At 40.4% G+C, this 13,339-nt stretch overlaps 1 protein-coding gene across 1 annotated transcript; it reads right to left on the bottom strand.

Moving 5' to 3' along the window:
- Nucleotides 1–909: 909 nt before the first annotated feature.
- Nucleotides 910–10,152, bottom strand: LOC140238375 (uncharacterized). The gene is made up of 3 exons (XM_072318313.1): nt 9,495–10,152; nt 2,523–2,757; nt 910–1,057 (listed from the first exon to the last, which is right to left on the bottom strand). The coding sequence occupies exons 1-3, from the start codon at nt 10,150–10,152 to the stop codon at nt 910–912; spliced, it is 1,041 nt and encodes a 346-aa protein (XP_072174414.1).
- Between the last annotated feature and the right edge of the window lie 3,187 nt (nt 10,153–13,339).

Here is a 13,339-nt window from a genome sequence, read left to right as displayed (position 1 = left end):
ACTATGTATACGTAGTACTGGCATACTGCGTACATGACGCAGATGAATGATAGACGGATGGGCCCGAATTCACGAAGGTGGTACAAATGAAACCATGGTTTAAACCATGGACAAAATCTATGGAGCGCCAAGTGTCGCATGGAATATTTCGTTACGAAATCAGTCATTTCGTCAATGAAATGATTATTTTTTAACGAAATGACAACGTTTGGTAACTAAATGAACACTTCGTCCACGAAATGATAATTTCGTTAACGAAACGGTCATTTTGTCGACGAAATGACCAATTTCGTAACGAAATATTCCGTGCGACACTTGGCACTCCACAGTTTTTGTCTGTGGTTTAAACCATGGTTTCATTTGTACCACCTTCGTGAATTTCGGGCCAAAGAGTTAAAAAATGTTTGTCACATGTCTATTATGTCATAATTATTAATACATTAAAAAACAAGCGTTTAGGCAAAGCCATTGAGTACTCTTATGTGAACAGTCAAATTACAAAAAATATACTAAGATATAAAACCTGTTAATGTGCAAACAATTATGAAAGTAACTTTTCAACATTCTAGAGTGATAGTTCTGGGTAATTTATGAATTTGGATACAGAAGATGGCTTCGATTCTTCATCTGTTTGTGAACGGATTCAAAAAGTGCTGACTGATTTTCGTTATTTTTTTCTAGAGCTGCTAATGAAAAGCACGGGGGTACAGGGTCCAAAGAACTATTGTTCAAACGCTGATCTATTAACTTCTTTTATTTATTTACTTTTTGTTTTATTTGTTTTGCTTTGTTATTTTGCCTTCTCAGAGCTATGATCCCAATACTCAATTGACATTGTGTACAAACTGACTGCCTATTGCAATGGCAGCACAAACATGACAAACTTAATGTAAAGCAGACACTGGCTTGTCAGCGGAAAGTAGAATGCAGCACCGGCGCAACGCCTGGTATCCCATGCGCTGGCACGGTGGTTGGGCAGTAACAACACGGAGCGCAGAGACCCGTAAAGGCGGGCGAAAAGCCACACATACTACCAGGCGTTGGAAGACCAAGGTTCCTGTATGGATGTAACAGCATGATCATGATTTTATGATAGCAGCACCAAAATGACACTTCGACATTCATTTTGTAAAACTTTCATTATCCATCATCAGTGAGTAAAAAGCTTATCTGAAAAATATAAGGCCTGGGTAAATGCCATCTATTGAAATAATTCACTGATCCCAATAGCAACGCAAGAATGCTAGTTGAATGATTTTCACGTAAAGATGGGGTGGTCATAAACAAGACGAATTTGTCAACGTACTTGAAAAAAAAAAAAAAAACCGCAAGGAAGTTTCCCTCAGAGCACCATGTGAATAGTGTAAATCATTGCATGCTACAAATCTTTCTTCAAATGAATAATGAGTGAAATAATACTATCATTCAAGGATACGTGCGAGAGGAGCGGGCCTGAGGATTTGAAGACGCATGCGTATTTCGAGGGAATGATTATTTCCTTCGCCATAATAGTCATACAGAAAAAATAAGGTCTTTGTCTTATACTTATCAGATGATTGAATAAAAAAAAGAGTAAAACAACAAATGAATGCATTATTGCTGTAAAGCATGCACCTCTCGGATTACGGCAGGAGATCATGATGCTATAAGCACTGGACTCATGGAATTGGAAGTATTCCCATCATGGCAGATCATGGTGTCAATCGACTCGATACAAGGTGCTATAACAAAGAGGGTAGTACCCTATGTCAGTCATTCTTACAATCATCGTCCATATACATTCTACCAATATACCGCTGCATAACATTCAAGAATATAACCCCAAGTGTTCACCTAGTTTCAATATGTGAGATATACAAGACCAAATATATTGTGACCATTACATCTTTCCAAAAAGAGGTTTTTTTTTTTTTTTTTTTCATCCAGGTGATGTATCACGTATAAATACCTTCTGTGCTTGTCCACACCCGTCTTATATTAAATATAAAAAGCTTTAGTGGAAACGCCGTGTAAGTTATTCCTACTCTAGAGAAATACGATCGTTTGTTTGTTTGTTTGTTTGTTTTTTTTACTTGAGTACAAGCAACAAGAACGTAGTTCTTTTAGTAATCTTGTGGTTCTTTTATGTCTACTGAAAAAAGTCATGTAGATAATGTAAGGTATTCAAGGTAAGGTAAAGGAATTAAAAGCAAAGAGAAAATATTCAAACTTTGTGTTAACAGTGGATAAGGCTCTTGACTATGATACGGAAGGTCCTTAGTTCGAGACCTGCCGAGTGCTTGACGTCCTTAGACAAGATTTTTTTTCCCCATAATGTCCCAGCTGTGAAAATGAATACCTGCCAGTGCTGGAGGTAATAACAATTGCAGGGCTCCTTTGGGAGAACATTTCGTACACTGAAGAAGCTACATAGTAAGTAAGACCGTACAATTTCTGTCATTATAATGACGATCATAAATTTCATGGGTTCTTGTATTCCCCCTATAGATCTTTTCTTATATTTCCGTTCATAATCTCCTCACCTGTATTGTTGGTCGATCTGAGCTTTTTCAATTCGCTTGTCCTTTGCCCTTCTGTTCTGAAACCAGATCTTTATCTGTGTCTCAGTCAGGCTCAGCATTTCAGCGAGTTCCACTCTGCGCATGCGCGTGATGTACTCCGTCCTATGGTACTCCATCTCCAGTTTGATGGTTTGGTCACTGGTGAAAGTTGTCCGCTGACGCCGCTGCCGGTTTTCCTTTCGTCTCTTTCTTCCAACTGTGATCAAAGTTGTAAAATAAACGAAAATCTTACAATACTGAGGTTGGTCATTCTAATCGATTTCATATGATTTTTTCATAGGAATCTTAGATTATAGGCAGTTTAGGTAAGAAAGTTAAAGGGATATGAAACCTGAAAATAATTATGCAGTTACATTAAGTGAATGCAGCACTATCATTAGCAAACATCATCAAAGTTTGAGGAAAATCGTTAGAGAATTACAAATTTTGGTGAAGCCATTGCTGAATGAGAAGACTACGACACCTTTTAATGCCACGTATGTAAATAGACATAAAGAAAATAAAGGAAATTCAACAACACTTCAGAAAAGTGCATTCCCTCAACTTCTTACCGATCTATTTCCTTTGGATTCTGAAAGAGGTAAGTCAAATGCTTTTTCATTATGCAAGAAGAGTGAAAAACATGTCTATTTTTATATTTTCTTATTTCATGTTCCATACGTGACGTCACAAAGTGCTGTTGCCTTCTCAACCAACAATGGCCGAACCAAACTTTACAAATTCATAACTTTTTTTGACGGATTGTCTGATTATCCTCTAATTTTACAGGTGTTTTCAACCAGCACTGCATTCCCTCATTTCACATTATATATTCGGGTTTCATTCTCGATTAATTGTTTTTTTTTTTCACTTTTTCCATCGCACTTTTTGCATTCTTAGATAGATGTTAACAAAAGGTGATGACAAATCACTTGGTTTATTAGGAAAGAAAGCTTACATTAGTTTTAGGATTTGCGAAGCAGAAACGGGATTAATAACTACGTTTGACGGTCGTCTGATCTGAAAAGGGTCTTCAAACTCTAAGCAAGGACAGATACAAAGGCGCACGACTATAAATAATTGCTCAGCTACCTGCCTGTTTCCCCAAAGAGCAAGTTATTGTATTGGAGTGCAGGTGATCCTGTAAATAAATGGGATCCAGTCATATTCATTTACTTTCTAATTGCCGGATAAAATACGACCAGAGAACTCAACGCTTTTTATTCCCTTTGAAGAAACTGAACCTAGAAATAACTAATTGATGTCTCCTATTTCTAGACAGCTACGAATGGCCTAGAGAGAATGATTAAATATGGATCAGGGCTAAAGCGTACGTCGCTCTAATTGCCTGCAGGAAGAAAAAGCTTGATCATACGAAGCATGTTCAATGTGCATCATCTCGTCCTCAACAATCAATTACGCTTTATAAAAGCAGATTGTTATTCCAATCAATTAATCATTTTCAATTAGATGATTTGCGATTGACACACACGCACACACACAAAATAAAGGGTGATAACCTTGCTTGCAGGAATTGTGCGACCTCCCCCCTCCTCTCCTACCTCTTTCTGCCCTTTGCTGTAGCCATCGACGATGTCTTTTGCAAATATGACAATTAGACAAAATCTTAACTGGCCTTAAACGGGCAAACATCATAGAGCATGTAAGGGTTTGTGTATTGTGTGTGTGTGTGTGTTTTATCTTCTGTCTCCTATCTCCCCCTGTCTATCCCCTTTATCACCCCCTCCTCCCCCTTCTCTCTCTCTCTCTCTCTCTCTCTCTCTCTCTCTCTCTCTGGCGCCTGCAGGGTAGATTACCCAGAGGTCGCTTTGAAAGACGAAATTACTTGTCAGGATTAGAAGCAAATGGTTATCGTTTTTCCATTAAGAGAGGCTCGAAAACACCTGTTTTGAGCAATCTGATATAAAACAAGGCAGAGAAATAATTCTGGGTGCAACAAGATAATTGAATCTTCATTACTCATAGGAAACGCCCTCAGCGATCAAAGGGGGATTTTTTTTTTTCAATGTTATTCTGGCGGGAATACCAAGAAGACTTTGATTGTGAACTCATTCTTTCCCCAATTTCACTCTATAACGCATTATACTGACGTTAATGCTCTGTATTAAGTCTACAATTTGGCCCAACATAACCCGTGAAACCTTTATCGATGTAGAAATATTTCGAAAAAGTCAAGTAATAGAAATGATTTTCAAAATTCATCGTTATATCATTGTTTTTCGAATCACAAATAATACGGTACAACACACACACACACACACACACACACACACACACACACATACACACACACAAAGCCCATTGACGTTACGCTATAAAAGAATTATGTTTTTTAATGGTGTCTCCAGACTGAAGTGGATATCACGTTGTTTTTCCAAGTATCGTTTTTTTTTTTCTTCTTAAGTCATGTTACAGCCATGATTTCAAGGGAGCACAGGAATGATGAAGTCGTATGATTATATGTGTAATTAATGATTAATCTTTTTTTCCCAACGACCTTACCACAATAGTTTCAGAACAAGCCAAAGTATATTACTGAGCATAAACATCTTACAAAGAAGTCTGTGTAATTCAAATCATTACCAGAATTCAAATGTGCAGGTTATTTTTCCCGAAAAAACAACATGAATTATATGGTCTTCTTCATTCGGGGTAGCCTAGTGTTTTCACTGCCCTACCAGAGGCCCTATATTATGGGACTGCCGTTATCTATACTCTAGCGTTGTCAGGTACCCGTGAAAAGTTAAACACCCGTAATGAGAGGCACTTATGGCGGATAAAAAAACATCTTGTCCAAGGCACTTGTCGGGGTTCAGACTTGGGGCCTCCGACTGAAAGTGAAGAGTATGATCCGTACCGCCAATTACTTTAAACACATCAGGCCCGTAACTAGGGGGGGGGGGGGGGTTCAGGGGGTTCGAACGAACCCCCCCCCCCCCCCCGCTAGCGAGCAGGGTCCGCTTGAACAAAAGAAAAAAAAAATACCCCTCCCAGAGTGAGACCCCATCCCTCTTGGTTGCTTAACTCCCTCAGAAAGGTCCACTATTTCTAATTTTGAACCCCCTCTTACGGCACATTTTGGTAAATTGCACATTTTGGTAACTGCACATTTTGGTAAATTTACCAAAATATGCAGGACATTGAAGGCACATTTTGGTAACTTTCTGCTCCTCCACAATAATCACAAAAACAAATTGTAAGTGCAGTTGGTTTTTGTCCCCACCGAATGAGTTCGGCAGCCAAAAGGACGTGTCACAGCTTTCCGGGCAAGCTACGTGGGCTTGTTGCGAGTAAGGTTTTCCCAGCACGCAGGAAAATTATCTCGCCCTTAGTTGCCCGGAGCTGCGCACGCAAGTCCGATTTACCCGCAGCCAAATTTTGAGCAGCACCTCGCAGGCAACTCCCACGCAGGTACTTCGGCAGTCCGCGTATGCGGTCAGCGCGGCCAAGATAATGACATTCTGTCATTTCTGTTGGACTTCTGTCACTCTTTCAGATGAATTTCTGAGTTGTCAGCCCCCACGTGTCTGGCACGCAGGTCACACAGAATACCCGCAAGAAGAACATAAGTAGCACGCATCCAGCAAATAAGACACATGCACAACTCGCGCAAATCCTTGTCCGCCATCAGATTATTGTCCGGTATGCTGGAAAATCCTCACACGCAACAAGCCCGCGTAGCTTGCCCGGAAAGGTGTGACAAGGCCTTAACATGGTTACGGGTAAAAAGGATTTGCGTGCGCGCCTCCGGGAGACTACGGGTGAGATACGTGCTAGGTACTGTTACGTGCAGGTCATCTGCGGGGACCTTTGTGTAGTAAAAATTGTTCTTCGCGAGTCGCACGCAAGGCTTGCCCGGAAAGATGTGACACCTTTCCGGGCAAGCTACGCGGGCTTGTTACGAGTAGGGATTTTTTTTTTTTCATCACGCAGGAAAATTTTCTGCGGGCGAACAAGAATGTTTACGAGTTTCACACTTGTGTCTTATTTGCTAGACGCGTGCTACTTACCTTCTACTTGCGTGTATTCCGTTTGACCTGCGTGAGAACTTTGAAACCGATCCGTTTTCTGTTACGAGCGACTTACGGGTACTGCGAAGTACCTGCGTTGGAGTTGTCTGCAAGGTGCTGCCGGTAAGGGTCTCCTACTGGCGTTCTGCGTGTACCCCCGCAACTCACTTGAAACACAATCATATATTTTGAACATGCTCAAGGCCTTGTCATACCGTATCTGTGGAAGTTTGACTTGCGGGGAAGCAAATTTGCTACCCGGAGCTCTCCGCAGTTGGTCCGCACCTGACAGTACCTAGCGCGTATCTCGCCTGTATTTGCCCGGAGGTGCGCACGTAATTCCGATTTACCCGCAGCTAAGTTTACAGCATGACCAAAGCTTTTTCCGGGTGAGTCGTGGGAAATGCCCGCAGATGTACACGCAGAACGCCAGTAGGAGGCCTTAGCTGCAGCACCTCGCAGGCAACTCCCACGCATGTATTTCGCAGTCCCCGTGTACTATGCGGCCAAATTAATGACATTCTGTGGTACTTCTGCCATTCCTTCAGAGGAATTCCTTCACTGAGTTGTCAGCCCCACGCACCTGGCACGCAGGTCACACAGCATACCCGCACAAAAGCAAAGGCTTACTAGAGCCTTCAGGTCGGGTGAGCTAAATAAGTGTCTTGCCTGTCTTTACTGCTGCAGCAGGACCATATCACTTTAACTCCTTGACCGTATTATAAATCTCAAGCCTATCCATGGGTTTTTAGTTCAGTTACCAAAATGTGCAGATTGTCCAAAATGTGCAGGCAAATCCACTTTTAACTGCACATTTTGGTAACAGTTGATCCCGTCAGGTATAGGTGCACTATCGGCACATTTTGGTAACTTGCACATTTTGGTAATTTGATTTACCAAAATGTGCCGATTTACCAAAATGTGCCGTAACACCCCCCCCCCCACCCCACACACACAAATCCTAGTTACGGGCCTGCACATTTATTGTGCATTCTGAGCAATGTCATTGAATAAAAAGATAAATTAGAATCCAAAACCACTAGAGCATCAAGAAAAAAAAAAAACACACACACACCAAGTCATATACAAGTGAAGAGAAAAACGAGAGAATTCAGCAATAAAAATAACGCATGATGTAAGCTGTTTAAAGACCAGCTATGTGAGAGTTAGGGGAGGACGTGTTACGTTGTGTCAAAACGGTGCTTGAAGGAGCGCTGATATTGACTAACAGGCCACTTTATGAAGGACATATTTTTTTCTTTTCCTTTAGATATTGGTGTAAGTGCAGGACATCAGCTGTAGTATGTTGTTGTTTATGTGTGTGTGTGTGTTTGTGTGTGTGTGTGTGTGTGGGGGGGGGGGTGATATGGAGCTGGGGATGGGGTGATAACAACGCTATACCACCACGGCCGCACTTTCAGACTATCACATGATATTTAGAAAAGCCTTTTTAATCGTGCAAAAACAAATAACCTTACAGATCGTTTGCTTCGTTCTCTCGCCTACCCAAAGTTATTCCGTTTGGTCATAACACACTTTCCTGTTATAAGTTCTTCTGTTATTAACATCATCCAGTAATGCTTCACAATACAAGCGTCGATTAATTGATAAATAAAATTGATGCGGCAATTGTCAAAATAATCAATATGTTTATTCAAGTTGGCACTGTGAGCAGGAAATACCCCGCGAGTTACCCCATCGATAGTTTACAAGGAATCCCTCAGCTTTACAGGCTTTTGTCGTTAAGGTTTTCATCATTCGAAATATTTGGCAATAGTAGTGGCCTTTCGGTGTATATGAAAAGGAAGGTAGCACAGACCTAATTACTGTACGTGATGCACTAGAAAGTTTCAACGTGTTCAGAGGCCAATTACCAACAAGGTGTATAGTACAGTATGCCAGACAATGTACCACGAGGCCTATGGGTGTCGAGAAAACTGTAACATAATATTCAAAGGTCTTATTGTAACAAAAAGTTTCCGATTCTTGACTTCTCCTGCATATTGTCCTTCTTTACCAGTGTCACCTGATTTGGGGATATTCAGAGTTATGAACAAGCTATTTGTAGTTATCGATTGAAATCCTTCATTTTGAATTATTTGAGGCGTTTCAGTGTGTAATTTATTCCTCAGCTTTTGGAGGTGACCATCTTTTCTTTTTGCAGTGATATACTATATCCATATTCAGTATTCCAGCTGCCCATATAGCATAAAAGCCACGGTGATTTTATTCTAACTACTGTTGCGAAGTTAGCTATGATGAATCATGAATTAATGTGTATGCTTTATTGAGTGATTTGTTGATATGTATACCATCAGGCAGAAACAATAATGAAATGAAATGAAATTTCTGTTTAATCAACCTACTGGACGAGGACGATAGTAAATGAAACCTTATAATTCTATCAGATTTCAGCAGTAATGGACGATGTAATATTCAGAAAAACACAACATAATCGTAGACATGGTAGAACTAGGACAACACGTTGAAAAAGAAATGAAATGGAGCAACATATTAGTAATATTGTTTAAATCTGAAAAGGGTCACTGATGAAATCCTATTTGTGCGGCTAACTACGAGAAAAAAACATTATGTCAAGTCTGAACAATTAAAAGTAAGTTTTGTTTCAGCTCTGCTCAATACATATGCACATAATCAAACTGTACATTTTCCGATTCAAACGTTTATCATGCATCGTAAGCGATAAATTCAGTGCTATACATTTCGCAAGCACTGGAACAAACGAAAATTTGTAGACAATCAAATACCAGCCGATTCATCGCACCATCCTCATCAAGTCGGGTCCAACAAATAAATGCGCAACACCATGCGTCATAGATATCAAATTATGTCGTTATCAGTTTAGATTGATACTACTCTCTCATTTCATGTTTTGAATATTTCCTCATCCATTTCTACTTACGTAATGAGCCAGGGGGCCCAAGCGGAAGCCTTGCTCCAGCACTAAAGGACAAGCGATGAAGACCGGCAAACGGGAAAGCTGGCCCGCCCAAGGAGATTGGGGGAGGAGGAGGGGGCTCACCAGCAGAGTCTAGCTTGGAGTACAGCCGAAGTCCGGCGCCGGGATGGTGGGCCGCGCTCATGTGGTGGTGGTACGTGGTGAGGTTCGGAACTGTGAGAGTCGACGACACCGGGCTTACGGGCGTTGACGACGTTGATGTGGCGATAGCAGCAGCTGAGATGTTATCGTCGTTTTGAGAAAGGACTTCTGACGTAAGCCTATGTCCGTTTGTGTGGAAATCTAGTAGCTGACTTGACTGTGGACTCGAGCTGACGGCTGTAAATGCCGAGAGACGAGCCCCGCAACCATGGGACCACGAACCGACGAGATGAGAGAGGGAGATGGGGGAGACCGGCGAGGAGGTCGCGGTTGAAGTTGACAGATTGTTGCTATTGCATTCGGTCGTTGAATCACTGTCCTTATTGTCAGTCTGAGAAGAGTTAGTATCTCTGTCAAATCTAGGAGTATTGATGGAAGGTGAGCTTGTCGATGGAGGAGTATTTCGTTCATTTTTACTGTGAAGGTCTATATCTGTATCTTCTGGAGGGACGACGGACATTTTGTTTTAACTCTCGTTTTTTTTTTCTTTGGAAGTTGAGTTTCAAAACGGCAATAAGTTAATACCACATTAAAACTTCAAGTATGAAGATTGAATATCATGAAACAAGGTCAAATGTCCGCTGACTAGCTAAGATTACTAGGTTTGCTACTGATGAAAGTATTTCTAAAATATTCTCACAGCAGCAAATGAGTTAGACAACAGCAGACTTAGCTCAATATATCAGGCGGCAGGTATGGCCAAAGGTCCGTGACAGTGTAAGTGGACGCTAGAGTAAAAATTAACTATCTGTTCCATATTCTGTGACTCGGAGCAGACGATAGCGTTCTCAGCAAGGGTGCGCCCGTCCGTCCCGCCACAACGCGCACGACAAGCTATCTTGGCTAGCTAGTTAGCAGTACGTCACAGCAATAATGTAAGCCATCATTGGGGGAGGTGTCAAACAGCCATTTGGGAATAATCGATACCCAACTATCAATCCAATTAACATAGAAGACCCGCTTTTGATCGACGACCGTTATTAGTACGCGTTAAAATCGCGCGAGACGAGAGGAGGCTGAATGTATAGAGAGAGAAGAGGAGGCGGAGGGAGAAGAACAAGAGTCAGTCGATTGTCGTAGAGTGTGAAATCACCACGCACACTACTGTTCTCGAGCCGCTCTCAGTAGGGGCAGGTGTTCTGATCACCTAGCCATTGGCGTGATTGCCCTTCGGCAGTTCTCAACCCTTAACTCTACCTTCAGAATCCTCTTCTCCCTGAATTAGTCCACATCCCCCGACATCACCAGCGGTGTAATGATTTTTCCCTTATTTTTTTTTTCTTTCGCGGCGAGGAGAACTATTTGTTGAAGTCTTGGAAAATACGAGTTAACTTTGTCATTGACGGGACGGTTCTGATTTTCTGGTGGCTACCTGTGAAAGTGCAAGTTACCCAGAACTAGCGGAAACGAGTTGAAGTTCACGCAGAGAACCTCCAGGGGTTTTCTTCGCAGGAGCCATCCAGAAGTGTTTCAGCAAAATCAACATATATGTTTGAATAGATTGGCGTACAGAAGTGGAAAAGTGTTAGACAATACAACAGATGATGACAAGAATCACGAAAACAGAAAACAAGCATATGATGTCCAGTGGAACAGAAACTTGGTGCTTATGCAAAAAAAAAAAATAATGAATAATAAACTTCGTGTAAAATGTAACAGTTTAGTTAAAAAAAAAGCGCTCCCCAATGAAACGTTTTTGGTATATTTCTATTTTCACAAACTTACAATACTGCACTTTATAAAATGTTTCATTTCTGATCGGGATTTTAGTCCACGTGATGGTTCAAGTACACACACACACACACACACACACACACACACACACACACACATACACATACACACACACATCGATATGCGTGTATGAATATATATATACATATGTACATATAATAAATACATAATGAATTATTGCAATTTGAATCATGATAGGTATATCAGAGTGTTTTACTTATTATTCTCTCTCTCTCTCTCTTTCTGTGTCCACTCTTATTTACATAATTTCTTGTTCAATGTTTCTCATGTTACTTTAGGTTCAATTTTGAACTGGATGAAAAACTCACCGTTACTAGACACGTAATGGGGTAATGGGTCTAATTCAATATTTCATTCTATTTTAGTGTGCTCACTTGGTATACAGCATGTTATAACCGCAGGCATAATTTAGGTTCATTTCGTCAATCGGTTGAATTGGATGAACCCATGAGAGTGACTGGAAATATCTATTTTAGAAAAAAAAAATAGACCTTTGCACTTTTAAAGGGGAAGGCTAGTAACTGATCAGTGGGAATCAGTGGAAATGCTGGGAGATGATTGTTCCAATCCCTATGTGATTCATTCAAGAGTTCATTGTATATCTATTGTTGTGTGAAAATGATTTGCTTCAGAACGGTCTCATATTCAAGTAATGTGCAGATTAATGCTCCGTCACTGACCAGGGACGCTAACCTGGAAGCATTAAACTGCACATTACTTGAATATGAGACCATTCTGAAGCAAATCATTTTCACACAACAATAGATATACAATGAACTAATGAATGAATCCCATAAGGATTGGAACAATAATCTCCCAGCATTTCCACTGATTCCCACTGATCAGTTACTAGACTTCCCCTTTAAAGCCTATGTGGCATCAACCATGATACGGAGTATTTTTGACTTAACGAAGTTCCTATATCAGTGTTTTGTTAAACATGGACTGGATGCAGCCACTGAAAATAAAAGAAGAAAAGTGCACATCACAGTGAAGCGCTGGGAAACTTTCAGAATTGTATGTTTTGATGCTATGTTACAGACTAAACCTTTAATATTTGTGTGATTAAACTATGAACATTAGCCACAGGATTATGAAGGAAAAGAAGAAAGGTATACATTTATCATGAATTAAAAGCACGTATGTTAATTACCTTGCATTATGATTGTGGTCAATATCAACAAGCCGTTTCTTCTGCCTTCATTGCACAGTATGTACACGTGTAATGACTGCCAGACGGACTGAATGAGATCATGAGTTTTTTTTTTAATCGTTTTAAACATCTTCTCTATTGGCTTATCGAAGCCTCTTGCCATTAAAATGATGGTTTGCAAAACAAAAAATACAGAAGAGTTGTGTTTACTAAAACTTAATGATCCTAACCCCCCATGGATGGATTCAAAGTCAATAAGGTGGCTTCTCCTTGAATTTCAAGGCAATTTTGCCTCAGTATAAATTTGATTGCTACATAAATACAAATGCGATCGTGGTAGTCAATTCTAAAATACAGATAATTCAGATAAAGCTCTGTTCTTAATCGACAATAGAATATCATGTCATACGACAGCTTCTCTAGATTTGAAAGGAATGGAGAACACAAATTGTTTAGAATTAACGAAAAAAGAGTGACTTCGACGTCCATAGATCTCAGATGGTATATACTTTCCTGAAATCATGTAATATATTCCTTACATTATTTCACGAACTGTGTTTCGCTCCCTATAATCACAAGGATCAAACATACCGTATACCGTACCGTAAGATGCCATAGACCGATCTAGAATGACATTTCTTCGCCATGAATCTCGTTTTACCTTTTTGCTTGTATCATCGTGGGATATGAAATCTATAATGTATTTAGATACCGAGATGTAATACAAACTAGATTTATG

Source organism: Diadema setosum, chromosome 14, assembly GCF_964275005.1.
Source record: "Diadema setosum chromosome 14, eeDiaSeto1, whole genome shotgun sequence".
Lineage (NCBI taxonomy): Eukaryota > Metazoa > Echinodermata > Echinoidea > Diadematoida > Diadematidae > Diadema > Diadema setosum.
This window is presented reverse-complemented; position numbering and strand designations above follow the sequence as displayed.

Bases quoted from the DNA above. Each gene is read 5' to 3' on its own strand.
- LOC140238375 (XM_072318313.1), bottom strand. From the start codon at position 10,152: ATGTCCGTCGTCCCTCCAGAAGATACAGATATAGACCTTCACAGTAAA. The intron at 2,758-9,494 runs GTAAGTAGAAAT...CTTTGATCACAG, and splicing joins TGGGCCCCCTGGCTCATTAC to TTGGAAGAAAGAGACGAAAG. The intron at 1,058-2,522 runs GTGAGGAGATTA...ACATCCATACAG, and splicing joins CAGATCGACCAACAATACAG to GAACCTTGGTCTTCCAACGC.